Source organism: Pectinophora gossypiella, chromosome Z, assembly GCF_024362695.1.
Source record: "Pectinophora gossypiella chromosome Z, ilPecGoss1.1, whole genome shotgun sequence".
In the NCBI taxonomy this organism is placed as follows: domain Eukaryota; kingdom Metazoa; phylum Arthropoda; class Insecta; order Lepidoptera; family Gelechiidae; genus Pectinophora; species Pectinophora gossypiella.
Window position 1 is genome coordinate 18,747,287 of NC_065433.1, and position 22,329 is coordinate 18,769,615.

The following is a 22,329-nucleotide window of genomic DNA, read 5'->3' on the forward strand; positions in this document are numbered from 1 at the left end:
AATTGTCTGTTGCACGCTTGCATACGCTTGATTAGACGGTGCGCAGTTGAACAATTAGCTGCTGGCCGCTCGCATGGGAAAATAAATAAATACCTAAATGCTCCTAGTATTACCATCACGTAAGGTAACAAATTTATTGAATGTTCATTGCCATTCTCTTATATAGTTTTTTAGTAAAGAAACGCGGAAGGGTCATGAATATTTTGCTTACCGTGTAGTTTGTAAACTTAGGGTTTGTATAGTTGGGGCGTTTAGAGTTAGAATCTTGGCTCTACATAAGATCTGATTAACTTTTGAACATTGCGATCGATATGATCTCGTCATGGCGAAATTCTGCATGAAAATGTTTTTGTTGGGATCTCTTTTATTACAAAATAATTATTGTCCGCCGCCATGATACAAAACAAAACAAAGCGACACCAGCGCTACTACCGGTGGATAATATTACTAATTTTTTCTACTCCTCTACTTTAATCTGGCATTTAAATAACCAAAAAGTCTAATATAAGTACATACATAATTAAACTCTTTGAAAAAGTGTACGCTCTATGGCCTATAAAAGCATTGTTTACAAAGTGTAACTGTACTATAATGTCGCCAAAAAAGCATTGTTGTTGTTTTTTTTGACCTGGAAACTGGCACCTTTACTTTGTTTGGTGCCATAGATATACTATAAAAAAAAAGTATACATTTGCCGCCATTTTCCCGCGCGTTGGAAAATAAATTGGAAAATTTTTGTGTTTCGTTTCAAAACACTAAAAAGAATAAAATAAAAAGGAAAAATGACGTCGTCGTAGAAAAAGTATTGTATGCAACGTTGTATAACTAGGTCAAAAAATGCTCGTGGCGTCTCTTATTGCGATGTTCGCCAAGGCTCACATCGCAACTCACGCCACTCGCATTTTTTGACCCTTCTTATACAACTGTTGCATAAAATACTATTATGATATGATTGCTATGCATTTAGTTGCTCATAATTAAACGTTTTATGTTCATTGATCTGACCAACGAATGAAATTTGACCATTTCATGAAATGATCAATTCTAAGATCTGGCCACGACATTTACATAATATCAGGATTGTGTAGATAGTTCAAACTTGTAATTAATATGAACTGAAATTTAGCATGCCATCTATGGACGAGTATCGGTACCACGTGTACTTTTAACAAATACTCCGTACGATATCGAAACAAAAGGTGTTTTGAGCACTTATTTTTAAAAGTGGAGATAACAAACAACCCAGATATACTTTTTATGAAAGTAGACGTGTCTATGTTTGACATAGATTATGTTTTACGACATAATAAGTTATTATATGGTCGAAATTTGAACCTTTTATTATTGTGTTTTAATACCAAGCTTTGCTTGTCATATCCATGTAAATTGCACCGTGGGGAAGGTCCCTGACAATGTAATAGATACAGAAGGGCTACTTTTTTACCGACTTCAAAAAAGGAGGAGGTTCTCAATTCGACCGTATATTTTTTTTTTTTTTTTTATGTTTGTTCGGGCATATCTTCGTCGTATATGAACCGATTTTGATAATTCTTTTTTTGTTTGAAAGGAGATATACCCAAGGGGGTCCCATGTCAAGGAAGTCAGGATCTGATGATGGAAGACCAGAGAAATCGAGGGGAATTTTCAAAAATCGTAGGAGCGACTAGTGCGTTTGTAAAGTCATATTGATCGGATCGCTCTTTAGGCTTCGGAAAAACTTCCCGACCTTCGAAAACTGGTCAGCATCAGGGAGATACCCTATGGCCTGGCAAAACTATACAACCTGGAGCAATTTTTCTTTCACGAAACGTATTTAAATCTTGATCAAATTCAATCGCCGGTGCAAAAAAAACAAAATGGCGGAAAAAAAAGATGGCCGCCATACAAAATTTTGTCGATTTTGGAAGAAGCCCGTTTGGGTAAAAATAATGTATGGGGCGCTTACTCAAAACGTCATGTAGAGTACGGAAATACTTTCTGGTCACCAAAAACTGCTCCGCATCAGAGAGATACTCTACGGCCTGGCAAAACTATCGCACGTGAACCAATATTTCTTTCAGAGCACTTATTTAAATCTTGGTCAAATTCCATAGCGCGTAAAAAAAAAACAAAATGGCGGAAAAACAAGATGGCCGCCATACACAATTTTGTTTTTTCAGAAAATGTCTCGGGATATAAAATATATATCGGGGTTGTGATCGGATCGTCATGTTAAGTATGGAAATACTTCCCGATTTTCGAAAACTGCTCCACATCAGGGTGACACCCTACGGCCTGGCGAAACTATCACACCTGAACCAATTTTTCTTTCACGAAACCTATTTAAATCTTGGTCGAATTTAATGGCCGGTGAAAAAAATACAAAATGGCGAAAAAACAAGATGGCCGCCATACAAAATTTTGTTTTTCCAGAAAATGTCTTGGGGGTAAAAATGATGTATAGGGGTGTGATCGGAACGTCATCTTTGAAAACTGCTCCCAATCAGGGAGACATCCTACGGCCTGGCAAACCTATTGCACCTGGATTTTGTTTGTTTCCACGACACCCATTTAAATCTTGGTCCAATTCTGTCGCCGGTGAAATAAAACAAAATGGCGGAAAAACAAGATGGCCGCCATACGAAGAGGGACAGTTTCGAATAAACAGGACACGCGAGCTGCTTTAGCAGCGAGCGAACCACGCGAAATCTACTGTATCTATATGTATGCGTGAGTGTGTATGATAGCAGCTTCCACTGACAACCACATGTGTGTATGTACACATACACATGTGTGTGTGTGTGCGTGTGTGTGCGCGCGTGTGTGTGTGTGTGTGTGTGTGTGTGTGTGCGTGTGTCTGTGTGTGTGCGTGTGTACGTGCGCGTGTGCTCGTGTGCGTTAGCGCGTGTGTGAGTGTGTGTGTGTAAACATGTTCATCAATAATAATTGTGATCACTACTAATAATATATTATATTATTATATATGAATATAAATCAGAAAATCTGTCTGTCTGCATCCTTGCTCGGTCTAACCATCACTTAAAATCGTAAAATAAAATAAAATTTTTAACAAAAAAAAACCGACTTCAAACGCAAAACTAAAAAGCAATAAATAAATTTACTTCGCACAAAGTAATTAGTACGTATTTTCAATTAGTTAATTAATTTATAATTCTGAAGTCGGTGCCAAGTAAATGCTACAACAACCCTACTACAATATCAAATTACTATGTACACACAATATTGTTTAATACCTATATCAAAGCAATTACAAAACAATGTCAAACAAAAAATTACAAAACAATCAGTATTGAAAAATATATGAATCGGTACTTCGTTGTAGCATTTCCTTGGCACCGGCTTCAGATTTATAAAATAATTAACTAATTGAAAATACGTACTAATTACTTTGTGCGAAGTAAATTTATTTATTGCTTTTTAGTTTTGCGTTTGAAGTCGGTTTTTTTTTGTTAAAAATTTTATTTTTTGACATGGCTTACTCTAGATTTAGTTTTGATGGCATGCCATGCACTACTTTACCGAACAAAAATACCCAGTAGTGGCCTCCATAAGCATCTTTTTTTTGACGTGACTTATTGTAGATTTGCCGCAGATGGCATCAACTACTTGGCCGGACAAAGCCACAAGCATCGCTCACTTTGCAGATCTACGTAACGCTTCAATGATATTTTCGACGCAAACTTACTATCGACATTATTACAAAATCCATTCAGACGTATTATTACTGGAAAATTGAAACGATACATCAGTAAGACTATAACTTAAAACTTATTTCACTTAAGTATTTTTTAATAGATAATAATGTATAATGCAATATTGCTATATTTTAGTTTCTAATTGTGCGCTCTCACGAAGCTCTGACTTTCAGGGTAAAACTCCGCAATAGAGCCCACTTAATTGCAAAGTGCATAACTGCAGCGATCGATATAGATATGTCTACAGCTACCTCATTGATAATTACCTCACGGGTCAAAGAATATCAGAGTACACCTATTTTGGGTAAGCAACAATGATGATACAGTATTCCATTCTTTTTGTTGCCTTCAGTGCAACAAAATTCGTTGAAACGAATTAGTAGTACGTATGATATTTCTGATTTTATAAAATTCTGTAGTTATTATTTTTTTTTCTTAATTTTTTTTTTTTATAACAAGCTCGAATTATCGTATTTACTTACAGTATTTTAAGTTTTACTATACCCCCGTGTACTCTAAACTCTCTCTCAGTAAGGGTTCCGTACAAACTGTCCCAAATTACCAAATATAATCTAATGGCGGTTTTGCCGTTGAAAACTTATGGTCTTCATATATCGCGATTAGTTTAACAACTGCAAATAAGTCCCGCAAAAAAAAATATTTGTGATGAAACAACAACTTAAAATTTTTGGATTTTTTCCTTTACTTGTGCTGTAAGTCCTTCCCTTGTGCTAAATTTCATTATTCTAGGTCTAGGTATAGAAAGTTACCCGTTAGGGTTTGAATCCCTTTAGAAAATATGAAAATAAAGCAAAAAAAAAAGCCGTACCTTTGGATTGTGATGATTTAGAGAGTTGATTTTTTTTCCAGTTTCATGGGCCCGCAGAAATAAGTATTAGATTTTAATATCATCTTAAAACCTCCGCGCGTTCCTAAAACAAGGGTCTTGTCAGATAGACGGACAAACAACAAAATGATCTTATAAAGATTCCGTTTTCCCTCGTATAAGTATTATCACAATCCAAAGGTCTTTTTAAACTTATTTTCATTGTTTTCGAAGGAAACCCTAAAAACGATGATTTGGCTAGTTGTCAACTAAGGTTAAATACTGCACTGCTGGACGAGAGGAGTAATGATATAACTTAACACGCTTTCAGCAAATTATTTTGCAGTGTTAGTCCTTGACGTGAAGTCGTTGAAATAATTTTGTTTTCTCAAAATTGGGAGCTACCTTTATGAAAGGACGGCTGGGGGGTTAAAAAGCCTCATTGAAGCAATTCATATAAAAAATTGCTATTTGACATTTGTTGATATTGCACACTTACTTTTTATAAAAAATCTACTTGATATCAACTCAGAATCATAGTCTGAATCATCCCTCAAAGTATTCGTTACGATGTCACTAACACTCTGTATGTCAATTTGTAAATATTCTTATTAGAAGAATTTAGACCCCCTGGTCAACTGTCGCTAATGGTTCATCACATCCATCACGGGATGTTCGCATTGCCATCGCGACGATTGTGGCGGTTTTACAACCTACATGGATTATAGCCGTGAGTTAAGTCTGTCTGTAAACTATCCTATTACCGAGTCACTGCTTAACTGTCGGTTGACCACACCGCCTTATCAAGTTACTCAGGTATCCGAATTTGCAAAGTGTTTGTCTGAAATAATAATGACTTACTCTGACATGACATGACTATATAAATAAGGAAGCATCAGTTATTGTATATAGCGCAACTAACTGTAAGTCGGCTGTTGCACAAATTGAGTGAGCTTTTGAAAATCGTCATAGTGTATCTACATATAGGTAAGTAAATAGTCATAGTACATCTACATATAGGTAAATAAAATCAGTGGCGTATTTTTTAAATAAATAAAGCGACAGTGATTACATTACGTATAAGATACTTTTTGTCGCTGATTCGAGTTGTCCTGTATTTTAAGAAAATTAAAAAGTACTACGCCATTGAAATGAAGAAAGAGGCACTTTTAAAAATTTACACATTAATAAAATAAACAGACAATTGGAATAGCACTGTAGTTCAACAATATGAATAAAATATAAGCGAACATAACGTATAGAGCTCTTGCACATGAGTATTGGCCTCAATAAATCAATGGTTTTCTATGCGTCTGTCAGTATGCGGTGAAGCCATTATCTAGCGGTGCAAACACGAACATAATGTACCAGTAGTAGAACAAACACCTGGCATAATATACTCAGCTCAGAAATAAACCTACCATATACACATTACAAGAGCTGTAGGTATTAAAAAAAAGTAAAATCGCAACACAAGATCCCGGATCAGTTTTAAAACCGCTGCTTTCTCAGTTTTGCACTATGTTGCAACTCTGAGGAATTGCCAGCATTTTAAATGGGTTGAATGACCTCGCATGCCACAGAGCCTTGCGTTCAACTGCATTGGCGTATACATTATAGGTACTTTAAAAAAGAAATTAAATACCATTTTTCTTTGTCTGCGGACAATTTAGAACTCTACCATTCTATTTATATTTTATCCTTTGCTTGCTACTATCTAAATTGGTTTCTAGAAACAGGTGGATACAATTTTGTGTTATTAAGGATTCCCTTTGATTCAAAAGGATCTTTTATAGAACTAAGTTATTAATTTTAACCTTTGAATCAAAATGATCTAGAATAAAATAATTATTTATTATTTAAATTATTATTTCTTAGGCCAAAGGGTGGTCGTTGATACCTTTACTATTCAATGCATGAAAAATCGTCGCAGTTAATATTAATCGCTATAATTTTGGCATTCTCTGGAAAGCTTTTTCAGTGATCACGCCATAAAACTAGGTTGACTTTCTACCTCTTATGCCTAGGCTGAAATAGGTCACAGTATTCGTAATTAGAGCTATTCACCACAGTACATGTTAGCACGTCAAAGTAATTACTACTTTGCGTTACATTTAAAACGTGTCAAAATGAGTTTGTGACGTGTCGATACAAAAATAAAATATGTCCAAAAACTTTCAATTTATCTGTGAAATGCGGTAAACAATAGTTAAATGTTGGTAGGCACGCTTTAATTATAAAAACTTTTCGGACCCGATTGTTTCCTGCTAGCTACTCGTACTTTGCCATTGGCCGCCAGTTTCAGAATAAAGGGAAATGCAATTTGCAACAGCTGCAACTGTAAACCTCGTAAACTGTTACTCTGGTATTAACATAATATTTTAGAACGTCAAAATTTTCGTTTAACAGGAACTACATTAACTATCTGAATACTATAATAGTTTTCATTGTTGCTGATTCTGAATAAGTACCTTGGAACTTTTCATTAAAGGTTTAATGTACCATTTCATGTAGCCATTTATCCGTCCTAGAGCCACAGTTTCACTGCCTGATAGAGCGTAGAGTGTCATTCATTGGGTCCACAACTCTGACGGCTCAAAAGAGACAAACGGCCGAGACGCAACGAACATGAGCTTTCTACAAGATTATTCCGTAGACCTCTACAACGAAGGCCATTAAATTGCAAACAATCCTGGAGGGTTCATAGGATATTTTGCCTCCCAGATTATCCAGAGTGTCTCACGCAATAAGACAATACAATTAAAATATTGTGACATAGTAAATCCTCAAACTGGAAAACAAGAAAGACTGTCTGTCGCCATACAGTAGCGTAGCACACGACATGAGCTGTATCGACCGGGCAATGGCGACGCGCGCACTCAAATCGGTGAATGTTGGACCGCCAAAACAGAAATTTAAGGAACCCAGCTATATTGCAGGACAATTTTTACTTGTTTTCATAACAAGAAAGCATACTTTATCATATAGTTCAATTAAAATTTAAACAAGAGTATCTAAGCAAGTTTTGAACTTAATAAACAGTTATAGTTCATCAAAATCGCCTATCTGAACGTCAATTTAAAACTAGCCGGTAAAAATAAAATACTTTCTAGAATACTATAATTGTAGGCAAAGTTTCCAGGTTTTATAGTCTTAAGTATATACATGGAGGCTTGTGAAGTGCCAATACGACCGTCACGATATAGCCTGCGCCCAGTAGTCACCGAGTCGCGGGATCGCGTTGACGTCTCGTCAAAAAGTCGAGACGTCTTTTGCTAAAGCACATTTTCAAGACGTTTTCTGAATTGAAACTGGACTAGTGCTTAAAATCCGAGGTGGTTATAAACAATCTTCATTTCTAGTTCTTACGGTGCTCTACCTGATCTTGACGAAGCTTTGATGAGAAGGTTTACTTACCATCCAGACAGCTATTTTTGGTCTGCACCACATTTGTAACATAGTCCAATTTACATACCACTACATTTTATTGTTTCATCGAAATTACTACTTAAATGTCCAGTTTTTATAAAATATTGGGTAAATACCATTTATTTATTGTTGCATTATGCCATTATTCTTATTCTTATGCGTAAGGTTTTTCGCTGTTTTTTTTTTCTGTGAAATTGTGAAGGTAAAAGAATACTACTCGTAAGATGCTATTGTAAAACTTGTCAGTTTACTTAATGGAAACTACGATCAATATGTACCCACATAACCATTTTTGCGGTTGTTCCTATATCATTACTTTTAATATACGTAATGATTCATGCATGTTTTATTCACAATTCCTACATAATTTTCTATAATTTCTTATATAGTAGGTACAGGCTGCAAAAAAGGATATAATAACATTAATGTGTGACGTCAAAAGGTTTTCTTTACTCTGAGGTTAGGTTATGTAATAGTGTTATAATGTAACGCTAGGGTGAAAGAAAGACCTATTAGGTTTTTCGGGATTTCAAGGATCTTTGGTAGTCTATACTTGGCTAACTTCTTAAATGTTATTTCGATTTTGGTTTCATTATATTTTAGCCGTAGCAAAGAGTGATCAATAACACTGAACCAAGTCGTATTTTTCATAACTTTTTCGTGAATATTTTAGATTTTTTTTTGTGTCATATTTTATTTTGACTGTAGTTACTAAATAATTCTTTAGTTGTCTATGTGCCGTTGCTGTTGCGAAAATGTTTTTTTTTTCTTATAAGGACATATACTCGTACCGTATGTACACATTGACACGGTAAGAATTGTATTAATTTGGAAAGTGATTAATATGATAAAACAAGATATAGAATGACGTTAGGTAGCCCTATGTTTTTTATTTATGTTGTATAGAGAGCCTTTGCGAACGAGATAGCATTGTCTGAAGGCGTTTTATTCCGTAATTTGTATAGGAAAAGGAATATTTAGTACTTCGTGTTGATACGCGTAGCAAAGGGTGCTTAGTCGCTATTGATTTTGTATTTGAATCAAACCTAGGTTAAATGGTACAAGGAGTGCTCTAATCCGACCAGACGGAGCAATTCTAAACCAACCTACCTTTTGTTTCGCTTTAAGTTTTTACTTACCTATTCTGCGGAATTTCTTTAATTTCTTGCATTTCATAACTCGCGTTTACTTTAAACTGTTAGGTTTGTAAGTTTATATTTCGTGACTTGTTCCATTGTTGTTGTTCGTTAAATAACATTAGTTGTTTAGCTCAACAATTAAATAACATTTTACTACTTCTTCCCACGTTACCAACCTATCAGGTATTGACGTCACACATAATATAAAAATGATAATTTATAAAAGAGTTTAAGCAATTTACAATTACTTGTCACATCCATGAATTCATCCGCAATAAAAGTAGGAGAAGAGCGAAACAGCAATCAAACGTATTCTCTTTCGGTTGTTGGTAACTTATATTATGGAATCAGAGGGGTTGAAGTTGATATTTTTGGTTGAATTCGATACGCTGGCGTTTGTGAGCGATCGGTATGCTAATTTCGGCTAGAATCGATAGTGTGATTCTGGATCGTGGCCCAGTGGACTGTCTGGCGCCAGAGCATCAGTCTGTGACAAGAAAAAACCCTATGTTATATAGTATCCGCGGCCGCTCGCAACTTCCTACTTACTTGAGTTTGCCAACTGATTATCGCATTCAATAAAAAGCGAACTAAGTAGTGCGGTTGATAATAATTTTCATGCCATCTTCGTTGATTCGGATAGCTATTTGTTGCAGACAAAGCAGTAGCTTTTACACTTCTATCATTAAAGTTTTTACAATTCAATTACCTAGTGAACTGGATATTTTAGTGATATACGGGTAAATACTTATTTAAAATATTTAAACGATAAAATACTGAAGATTAAAAGTAAAATTGTTTTTGTGCTAAAAATACACACTGAAAATATTTCATAAAAAATTCCTTTACACAAAATCATTTTTATGAAACCGACACTAGCAAGTCAAATAAATGACTCGAATTAAAATATACCAATACAGACTAAAAAAAGAGTTCAATTTTCCGGTATGCGGCAATTTACGTAATCAAACCGCAGCTGAAAATAAATTTTGACATTGTGAAATTAATTTGTACAGGCCGCAACAATAGTTTACTTCGAACAAAAACGGTAATTGATAATTTGTAGTGTAAATATTTTTCATTGTATTTTATATTAATAACGTGAAAAGCTATTTATAAGTACAATACAAAATCTTCATTGGTTTCGGCAGATTTACAAGCTTATTGGAGTAACTTTTCATTGCATTCGTAAGAGGCATATACGTATACTGTTTAAAAATATAGCGGGCAGCGCCAGTTTGATCCCCGATGCCGGATTTGCTGAATGCGAGAGAGGTCTGTTTTGAGAACGCGTGATTCGTGATCATCGTAGTGTCGCGGGTTCCAATCCCGGCTCGTGCTCTAAACCACTGAAATCGACTTCACGAATTTCAATTCATATTTGGATCAAAGTCTTCTTCTTCTATCGTGTGGGTTGCGAGGAGGAATACCAACCTCATCAACCCATACTGCCAACATAATAATACGAAAATAATGACGTCATGCCATGCTAGAGTATACTCGAGTTAAGGTTAAAGCGCCATCTTCTTCCATCGTGTGGGTTGTGAGGTGGAGCACCAACCTCATCAACCCTGGTGTCAGGGTTATAATTGAGCCGCCAAAGGCCCCTGATATGGCTCATGTAACGATTACTCACTTACATCAGTAAATAGTAACCGGGACCAACGGCTAACGTGCCTTCCGAAGCACGTATCGTCTTACTTTCGGACAATCAGGTGATCAGCCTGCAATGTCCTAACCAAACTAGGGATCACAAAGTGATTTTTATGATATATCCTCACCGGGATTCGAACCCCGGGGATCCGGATCGTGAGTCCGACGCTCAACCACTGGACCACAGAAGCCGTTATCAAAGTTAATTGATATCACGTGTTTTCCAGGATTTATGCCCGATTAATGGCAATCGGCTTGCCCCATATTACATGGGACTTACATACAAAGCTGGTGAGGAATTGGTGTATACTTTTACTATACTCTTCCGCCTACCCCTTAGGAGATACGGGAGTGATGCTATGTTATGTTAAGTACCGCACTTGCACCAACGAATTATCAATTTATTTTATGACCAATTATCACTATACTATACGGTCCACCACGTACACGTTGGTCTGTACTACGATATAATATATGTACCTCTGACTAGACTAAATTGTGAATTAATTTATGTCCGTCACTTCCGTATAAACACAGAAACTTATAATATCCAATATACCGTGTTTCACATTTACTTATTTTATTTACGTTTCAGTGAAAAGCAGTTCACGAAGCCCTTTAACTGATTTACATGAGTTTATTTTCCATGCTTATGTAAAGCCCCAAGCTATACTGCATACCTAATCGTGTTAAGAACACTGAAATTACTCTTATACAATTAGCAGTAAGTGAATACATAATTAATATTTTTTCTGATATCGTATAACCCGTCTAAAGTTACGAGCAAGAAACACAGCACCCGTGGGAAAGTCGTTAGTCCCCCTGATTTATTGGCTCTTTCGGACAATATAAGGTAGCCGAATTTAGAAACCGTACATTTTTCTGCAGAATTTGATACAAATAACTAATAAAATTTAAATAATTACTCTGCAGAATTTGATACAAATTAATAATAATATAAATTTAAAATCTTGATCATAATTACTCTTTTACTCGAATGATAATTACTTTACTAGATCGGGCAGATGCAATCAATCCCACAAAGCGATATTTGCATACTATTTTTTTTAAAAAAACGTAACTCGGAATACCATCTCATGACTTATAAAGCACGAGATCAGGTCACAAAATGGAAAATACGCTCTTTAGACATGTAAACTATCAAAAATATAAGCAGGTTCTTTGACTATCTACAGCGATAAAAAATACAGGTTCTACTAAGTATATAACTCATTTATCGTTGATTTACCTTGAAGGGATTTACTACTTGGACAGACAAATGACGAGCATTTTAGCTTAGGGCTTTCAACCGAACTAAAAAGATAACATGCCCGGTAGGTGGTAGGGTGGACGCGAAGCGGTGGTTGCGCACCCTACTTCACTCGCTCTATCCGTTACGTCACGTGTAGGCCGGATTGGTACACTGGTATCCAATACCTATATACATTTTTGATCGGATAATATCTCACCTAAAACCTTTTCTACACGTAGCGTGAACCGTAAGTCCGATTATTCAACATTTCGGATGTGATAAACAGTATTACCTAATATAAGATACATGAAAAAAAAAATAGTTTAATTTTTTTCATAGAAAACGGCAATTTCATAGGTAAATGCTATTATAAGCCTAAATTTTACTTTTCGTATTGACACTACAAATTATTTTTGTTTACATAAACACTTTTTCCCTTAATATTATTTCGCCTCGAAAGTACTACCTAAGGTTTTTATCATTCTGACGTTAGTGAGCCATGCGTGTTTACAAAGCTTGTAAAGCGCGATCTTCGTGGGATACACGTTGTCTGCGATTTTGAGACCCGCGACGGCCACCAACGCTAGCGTGATGAAAACCTAAATCACTTTTCAACAAAGCTATCGCATTTTCAGGTACAGCAATATGTAAGTACCAAATAATAATAAGCAAGTATCAATTCATACTAAAACCTCGCTCATATTTATGAAGACTAGGATGAAAATTAAATGAAATGACGCAGCCCAGCTGAAACAAGCGCTATGGTCGCTACTAGCGTCTCCACGCCAACATGGCCGAAGAAGAGAAACTGCCGATACCCCCAACATTTCTCGAGAAGCTATTGTTCTACACCACAGCAACCTTCGTTCTCCTGGCCACATTCAGTCTATTTGCCTTTCTTTTCCTAGTACCTTTTGTCATTGAGCCAGCCTTCACAACCATATTCATGCAATTCGATCCTGTAGGGGCATTATGCGTTACGGCTCAGGTGACACATCTGGTGGGAGTGAGCAATTGTTCGTGGGCATCATGCAGAGAAGGTTGTACAAAAGACCTTTATGAATGCACACAAATCAGAGTAAACTACAAACTTGGGAATGCTACAAACGTGACTTCACCAGATTATGACAACTTGATCAGAGCCGAACGGTCACTGAGAAAGGATTACGACTACGAAAATTACGAAGCATCGGTAGACAAAGCTTATCCAGATATGGAAGAGTTGCCAGACGTGTTGCCCACTGGGTTGCAAGGTAACGACTCAGAATGGTACTTTACCGGAGCTCGCCTGTTTCCAAACGTGAAAGGTTGCGGCTATCCGCCTATATTGAACTGCACCATATTTCATGGCAAATATAGAGCTCTGGGTACCAATTACACATGCTACTACAGCCGTGTCGATCCCGGGCTGGTGATAACAGATCTGGACATGTGGCAGAACACTTTGAATTTGGTGTATGCGATGGCGATCCCTATACCATCGTTCATCATTTCAGTGATTTACTTGACATTTGCTTATTTTAAAATCTACAATACGGAAGAGGAGTCAGAGCAAGCCCCGTTACAGAGTGACGTCGAAGGCATGGCTACAGGAGACGATGAGAAACCAACAACACCTGGATCAGACACTTTCAGAGAAGACTTGGCTTGCTTCGGACACCAGCTGAAGATGCAACTGGCGAACGATAAACCAAAGGAGGGATTCGAGTCGAATAGTCCACCCATTTCCAATTCTGCTTCATTATCTGGGTAAGAATGTTTACTTATTGCTAAACAGCCATCCTGCACTCATTATTAATATTCCCCTCGTTTTTTCGTAGCTATCTAAAATCTTCTAGTACTACTAATGAAATGCATTTAAATTATTACAATTTACAAAACTTTTAAAAGCAAAAGGTTATCTACATAAAGAAATGCCAGAAAATGCAAGTTTTGAAGGTCCAAGATCGCAGCTACTTGTTTACATTGGTCTACCGTTGGATGCAAGCCTCCCGCAAGGTTCACCAGGTTGTGGTCTCGACTATCGGATCTTTTAAAATAACTTTATTCAAAATATATTTCAGAACGTAACTGAGCAGGCGCCAATAAGTTTTACAGGGATCCTTTATTTGCTTAGTAAAATTGTAAAATGTATTTAAAGTCCAAATTGTTTAAAGTACTTAAATTGAATCAGTATCGTTACTTAGTTCAAACTGTGGTTCATGTTCAAATACTTAGGAGCATAACTATTAGGTAGGTACACACGTCGTGTTCGACATATAACTGAAAGAATACAATTCTTTTGGCGTTATCACTCAAAATTTCCATAAATATGTTATCTCAATCCGACAGGACCAAGTCATCCTTCGTGAACGCCTAATGTGAAATATACCAACCAAACATACAGAGGTATGTCCGGACGAGGCTTCAGCTTTCCCTTATCGCTTCTATTCTCGAAGAACACGCATTTTATATTTAACACGCAATCGTTTTTAATTTCGCACAGACACTAACATTTTAATCCAAACTAATATTTTGTCCTTTACGCTTTTACAGTATCAAAGTTTCGATCTGCGCTTCACATCAAGCATAATGCGAATATACATAATCAAGTAGGTAGGCTTGACGGGAATTTGAGATATCTCAGATATTATCGGCAGATACGTTGGTAGTTGTAGCATTCCAGTATCGTCAACTATATTGCGTTCACACAGGTTTAACGCTGTTTCGAAACGACGTAACCTAATAAACATTTCAAATATCATAATTACATAATAATACCTACTATCATTTATAAAGTTTTAATATCTTTAACCGTTTGGTCTGCAGCTTGTGTAGAAAGCTTGCATAGTAATGTTAATTTATGCTTATTTCAACATATTTTTCAGCAGTAATGCTGATTACCGGATGTAATACTAATTCACCTAATTTCCGTCACCGTATTATGCTGTCCGGATTGTTATATTGGCGAGCGCTTATATTATCGATGCTGACTCTTCTATCTTTATCTAGTCTCTTTATACATCCACAAGAAATAAAAATATATTTAAAAATGAATTTCTCTTTTGCAGATGACAGGAATCCTGAAGAGGCGGGATCGGTTACAAAGTGTACCACGAGTTAACGTGAAGAAAACTTTACAAGGAAAGTGCTCGATATGTGATTTTGTAATAACACAGTTGTTTTCTCTCCTCTCCTTATAAGGGAAGAGTAGCTTAACCAATGGGAAGCTTAAAAGACGATCCGTAATAGGAAGGGCGGAAATGGGCGAAAGAGATTTTTATAACGCGTTGTGAAATAAAAAGATATTGCAAACTTTTCGTGACAATAATTTTTATTTCAGATTCTATTTATATTGAAGTTTCTTAGAAAACAGCTTGTCGATGCCGATGATGAGGAAGGAAGTAGAGCGTTGCTATCTCATCGGCAATGTCACATTCTGAATACGAGGCCGGTCTGATAGAGTTGCTCAAATCATAGACATCAGTTGTCTGTAATGAAAATTCTTGTCACGAAAATCAAATTATATTAGACTTATGAAAGATTTTATCTCCTAAAGTAATTATATATTATATGTATACATTATATATAAGATTTTAATATGCTCGTATGCTAATGGTGTCAAATTGCACGCGTGCTGATATAAATTATATGAAATTAAGGCAACGTGTAAAATTGTCGTCTTTACATAGGATTCACAAAAAGTACTATTACATAATACGTAAGTATAAATATATTCAGATCGAAAATAATAATGTATATTATGGCATAACGGTGCGGTGTCCGACATTATTATTGTGACAGTGCAGTGTTACAGCTCAATGTTATTCGGTCCTATAAACCATCTGGGGTACGATAGTGCCCCGCCAAGCTGATAAAATATTTATGAACAAACGACAGAAATATCAACTGATTTATCACAAGACAAAATTTCATTTAATAGAAATTCTTTCATAAGCATAACTATTATGGCTGTAAAGTAATTTGCTATTACTTTTGTTTTAATTTTCGATCGTGTTTTTAATCCACTCGACTGATAAATAAGTACGAAACTAGATGATGTTTTACACGTTGCTAATCATTATATAATGAGAAACGATATATAAATTTAATGAAGCTGTATACATAAATATATAAAGTATAAAGCGTTATTTCTAAATGAAAAGCAATAGTTAACAGTTGTTCAAACTTAGTCAGATACTTATTTATAGTAAATTATATTGTCGACGGATACAAATAATATTTAATACATCGAGATATATAATAATAATAACATTATTATGTAATACAAATATTCATACGCAGTACAACTCTCTATATCAACTTAGTTGATAAGAATAATTTACTTTATTTATATAGATTTTTGTTTTTATTCGAAATTACTAGTAATATGTCATAGTTTCAGTAAATGCTTTCAATTCACGTTTACTTTTAGAATCAATTGATTGTTTAAAATAATATTATGCAAGGAATGTTATTTAGTGATATTTCATAGTGTGATAATGATCACCAATGTTATTGTATAAGTAATAGTAACTACCCGAGCCTTAAGTTACGCTTACTAACTTAACAAGCCAGAGATATTAATCAAGGTGAATTAGTTGTATTCGATTCACATGAAAATAGTCCTTGCCTCACAAATAAGTAGACAGTATCGATTCTTCCGTCCCGTGCCTCAACATTTTAAAAATTCATCGATACTCTATATCCAGGCCTAACCAAACGTCACTTCACTAATAACCAAAATAGTACTAGTCAATATCACGAAAACAGTCGCTTAGAATACTTTAATATAATTTGTTACGGAAGAACTTTTGTGTGAAACGTCTTAGGTGGTCGCTGAATCGCGTTTTAATTCGTGTTCTAGTGTGCTAAATGATTGCATATTTTTTAATAGATGGTTATTATTAAAAGGCTTGTGAATATTGCATTAATGATAGAATAATGCCGAGTCGTAAACTATATTCGTGATTTAATCAGCGAGCCTCAACAACTTTATTGGGTTATTTATTTGTATTTTGGGACCATAAAGACGGTTCCGATACTTGTACATAATAACTATTGACGTGAATATTGAGATCTGTATTACGAAAATTTCTCAGATTTTTTAGTGTTCTACATCATTAGTTAAAATTTATTACTGTTGACGTATTAAAATGTATCTAATTACATTACTATGTGAGAATAAAAAAAAACACGTAGACTGGAAGAAAATTTTAAGGGATAGTTATCGCTAAAACTTTACGCACATAAATTAGATATAATATTTGAAATATTGTCAATAAGATGAATGAGTAATTCAGAAATAATAAGATGATTTGTTAAAATATACGTTCAAACTAATGCATTAAGGTTAAAATTTGGCGTTGTTTTAAAACTTATAAAATTGATTGTTGAAAAACATAGCTGGGACCGACGACAAGCAAGTGAATCGGTAAATATTAAACCAACGTCAAAGTTGACCTGGCTGACTTTATGGAAGTTTTGCTTAGTCGGACGTGAAGAGAAAAGTGCTGGTTGAAAATAAGTAGGAGTCATTATTTTTCTTCAATATAGTAAAATGCCTGCTACAGACTTTGTTAATAATTAATCAGACTGCCGAGAAGCTATTTTTTAACTTAGTTTGATATCCATTCGACTGGAGCACATTATTTATACACGCTTATAATTCGAGTCATGTGCTTTTCATGAATTTAATTGCCTGGAAAGTTTTCCAGGAATTTTGATTTTCTAGATATTGATGCTTTTTCTGAATTTTTAACTTTGCCACCTCGTATCTAAAAATCCTCATATCGAAAAAAATGCGCCTTAAAATTGACTAGGCACCTATTATGTTTCTTTTTTTTAATAAATGACATTGAAGCGAATACATAAGCTGTAGAAGACTAAATTTTATACAAATGTTGTCCTGGGCTATACTTAATATAGTTAACCTATGTAGAGATAGGTATAGCGCGTCGAGTAGTGCCGTTGGTATGACAAATTATTGACCCGTAATAGGTGTCCAGGTGTAATTTGTACACAACAATTTGTAATTGTAGCTGATATACTAAAAAATAATTTAAAGTTTAGTAAATAATAAGTTAAGGGGTCCCCATGCTCGTTTTCAAAGTTTCGGTGTTTGTTGTTACTTGTTAAGAAACAAGTAATTCTACTACATGTAAAGTGGTATTTTTGTTGAATTAAATTGAAATTTTAATTATCACATATTCTGAGAAAATTACTATGAAACACCTGTTAGGGGTCAAAAATTAGCTCGGCTTCACTTTGTCATACAAATGGTTTTACACACAGCCCTCTGCACATTATCTTCAGAACGGTTAACAATATTAAATATTGTTCAAGACTGAATTTGTGGAAAATGTTGGCCTCTGCAACTTTGCTACTTATTTATTCCACAATTAGTTATACTAAAATAAAATAAATATTGTAAAAAACAATTTTTGTGTGTCATTTTTTCAATATGAAAAATGCAAAGATACAAGGTTGCAAAGTTGATCATCTGAAACAGCATGTTAACATCTACAAAATCACTTTCAAACTCCCGAACTACTTTTAAGGTAAAACTATCAAATGATCGGACTCATATATATGTAGGTAAAGTTGATCATATTTTATTACTTTCAAAGTCTGTGCTAGGCTTTATTATAGAATATTATTTACGTTACTTAGATAATAAGTTATTTTGACGAAACTTTAACATGTTTCTATTGTGTAACACACCCCTTAAAATATTTGTCTAATTGTACCTATAATATAGCTTTATAAAAGTGAGAAGCAATCAGTCAATATCATGTCGTAATTCAATGTCAAATTATTATTTAGATATTTTTGTGTTCCCCTGTAACGTCTGAATTTCGGTTGTGTAGTAGAATTTTAGTGTTATTAGTGTAATTTTGTAATTGCCGTAAATGTACCTTGCTTTGCCTTTTATATTGGTTGAAATTATATTATATGTACCATTTTGTATATATATCATGCCGAAGCGAACGATTTTATAGATACGGGTCTGTATTAATAGATCGAAAGCTGTGTTAACTATCAGCATTAATTGATCTTACCTTATAATGTGTTGGACCTGAATTATACGGAACGTCGGATGTATTGAAATTGAATTAATAAATGGGCCGGTTAAACGCTGGGCTTGACACTGGAGCTATAAATAAAATATTCATCGATTTTCATCGGAGAGTATTATAGCAGGTATACAGTTGATACTTACGTCACATACCTCCTCCTCCCCTAGGCAATGGGGTATCATGAAAGACAGAGGGAATACTGATGAAATTTGAAAGCAGTTTGTACCTAGTTTCATTCAGTAGGTACGCTACGTAGTAAATTAATTTGAAACTAAAGTTCAAGTTTCGTTAGCAGAATTTCGTGTTGTTCATGGATTCAGTTTGAACCTACACTGGAATTTTGAATTATTATACGTATATTAATTATGTTAAGTTACATAAAGTACTACATTTATTTCAGCCTACTATAGCAACATCGTTATTATCATTGTGTATAAAATTGTATGGATTTACAAGGCAGTTTTGCTTGATTATAGAAATGTCATATAATTCAGGTCCTCTTCATTTTGTTTAACAAATTGATACACATCGGAATGGCCACGTTTTGGTAGAAACGGCCTTAATAGAGTTTTATTTCCTGCTTCCTAGTCCTGAATTTTTTTAATTCCGGATAGTTACAGTAAAATATTATTTAAAATTTTGACGTAATGACTAAAAAAATTACAAGTACACAGCGATCAGTTGCTGAATTAAACAAAAGTCTGAGTGATTCATCGTCTGGCAGTTTTGTGTTTTTTCCGTCTTACGGCTTTTCGACGGACTTTACAAATTATGTTATAAAATATATTTGTACTTAATCATTAATACCTTTATAAAAAAAGTGTAAGCAGCCTGGATTTCACTTTCTTTCATGCTAGGTTGACAATACGCAATTCTTAGCTATGTTATTACGAATTAGCGTAACAAAGCAATGGACAACAGCTGAGAGCCATTCACTACGCATCCTATTAAACGGGCTCATAAATTGTTCCAACACCGGTCATAATTACCAATCGATGGCTGACTGATCACGTCTACGTAATGTGAATTGATTCGAATGTCAAAGAACAAGTTAGTAATTTGTGTTTAGTTCAAAAGCTTAATAACACTCACCAAATAACAATATACAGATAATCGATAGAGCATAAATATTTTACTGTAACTAATGCATGTGTTATTGCGAAGCGATATTTCTTCAAAGGGTTCATATTCACTTCTATAATAAATGAAGTAATCACGGACAGAAGGAAAACTACAAAAAAATGCGTTTTATATAAACTGTACCTATCTAAATTGTGCGTAAGTCCAACACAACGTGTTGGGCTATGATTGTGCAATTTGGTAGCAAGAATAATAAATTAAAAAAAATATAGGGATTCATAGAGAAAACGCTGAACGATAATACTGTGTGATTGCACGGTGTCATTTCGAAAGACCGCTAAGTGAGAATGAACCCTTTAGATAAAAATCTCAATGTATTTTGTCTCAATTTTTTATTATGTAAAATGAAAATATTTAAATACCTATTTTTTGGTACAAAATATTGAGATCTTTTCAATGTATTATAATATTAAACTAGCGATCGAAGTTATACATTGCAGAAATATTAGTAATTATGTTTTTGGAAAAATTTAAGCTAATATTGCTGAGCTTTATGATAAGACAAGCCATTTTTAAATAGCGAAAAATGGAAATATTTATTCTCAATGTCGATAAAGCTTAAAATATTACTGCATTGTATAATATCGAATATAAAAATCACCGTCCACGCAGTTTCAAAAGAAATTTAAAAGATATAAGATTTTGCTTGCGAATTTAATTCTCTAAACCTTCTTACGCATCTGTATGGGATTTGACTCAAAGTTAAGATGAAAAGAAAAATACAGATTGTTACAAAGCATTAGAATCGTCTGATTCTTTTGAATTTCTATTGAAAACTGGACCTATACACATTCATAAAAATATATATAAAAAGGAAAAAAATATTGATAAAAATACAAGTCATCCTCATAATTATTACTAAAAGAGAACAACTACTCTTTATCCCGAGTAAAAGTGATAATGTTTCCATTAAGGTATAGAAAATAGACGTTATAAATCCGAAAGTCGACAGAGTAGTCTCCAGTTAGTAACATTGTTTTTAAGACATGAGGGATCGTTTGAACAATTAGATAATTGTAAAACATTTAGCGTAAGGGCAAACCTATTTGTAGTAGCTTGCGTTTGTGCCTGATACACACGTGCTTTTAATATATTACAGAGCCTGCATCGCGTACAAATTATAAGTTAGGTATACGTATATTACCTATGTTCGATAGATAGTAACGTACAAGGTACATGCTTCAAGTACCTGTATGAAAGTTGACGTGCTGACGATTGAGCCCCAAACATAAGAATCTACAACGTCGCCTCGACGGTGGAAGCCTTAATCCTATGGTACTTTTAAATAGAACAATGAATAGCAATAATGTTATTAGCTTGTAGCACGTGTGCAACAGGCTTTACATTTTAAAGTGTGGCGCAATAATATCTCTTGCTATAAAAAGCGAAATGTTTGAATTAATATTAATATTCATCGTAAATGCGTTTTCATTCATTTGGAACTGTTGCCTTATGACCGTTTTGTACATAAACAAATAAATAAAAAGTTAGTAGGAAATAAAATACACTTATTGGCTTCTATGTTTGTTTTATTAATTCATGCGAATGACCTTTTCGTGTGTGCCTTAAATTAAGAACAGGCTGATCGATTTGTGTGGGAAAATTTAATACGCTGTGACCTTTATGTCAATAGTTAAACTTCACTGTAGTAATGGATGGTTACCGATTGCTAGCATTCTAAGTTTTATGTTCATCGGTCGTTTCTATGTACTTTTAAATATTCCGTTTCATTACGTGGAAGTGGTGCCCGGTAATTGGTCGTTCTACATAAAAGTAGCTCACGAACTTTATTTCAGTGCACTAAATATGTACGTAGAATGTGATATTATTATGCATCGAGACGTGTTGTTTACTATTCACGCCACACACGGACTCAATTAAATTGGCCAACCTACACTCCGTAATTTAATAACGGCTACGTGCTGCACGAATTTGAAATCGATAGGGTGGGTAGTCGGTGCCATTCTCTCTCTGTTTCTCAAATTGCAACCCCAGGTGAAAAAATATTTTACGTAAAGTGTGCTGGCCTGAAATGCTGGCAGTACCAGCGCCATCTATTGGTGAATAAGAGTGACGTTTTATGTAATTTCGGTAGCGCATATTTACCATGTTTCGTGAAGTTTTGGCTGCAAATACT

General features: G+C 34.7%; 1 protein-coding gene across 9 annotated transcripts; it reads left to right on the forward strand.

Moving 5' to 3' along the window:
* Nucleotides 1-7,750: 7,750 nt before the first annotated feature.
* LOC126380574 (protein tipE) lies at nt 7,751-21,711 on the forward strand. Of its 9 annotated transcripts, none has more exons than XM_050030086.1 (4): nt 7,751-7,928; nt 12,630-13,743; nt 14,326-14,382; nt 15,045-21,711. In XM_050030086.1, exons 2-3 carry the CDS (start codon nt 12,785-12,787, stop codon nt 14,351-14,353), a joined length of 987 nt encoding a protein of 328 aa, XP_049886043.1. In that variant the 5' UTR covers nt 7,751-7,928; nt 12,630-12,784; the 3' UTR covers nt 14,354-14,382; nt 15,045-21,711. The 9 variants fall into 9 exon arrangements, with proteins under 9 accessions (XP_049886043.1, XP_049886047.1, XP_049886044.1 ...); XM_050030090.1 differs by having other exon boundaries at nt 7,751-7,891; nt 12,711-13,743; XM_050030087.1 differs by having other exon boundaries at nt 7,751-7,856.
* Nucleotides 21,712-22,329: the final 618 nt, after the last annotated feature.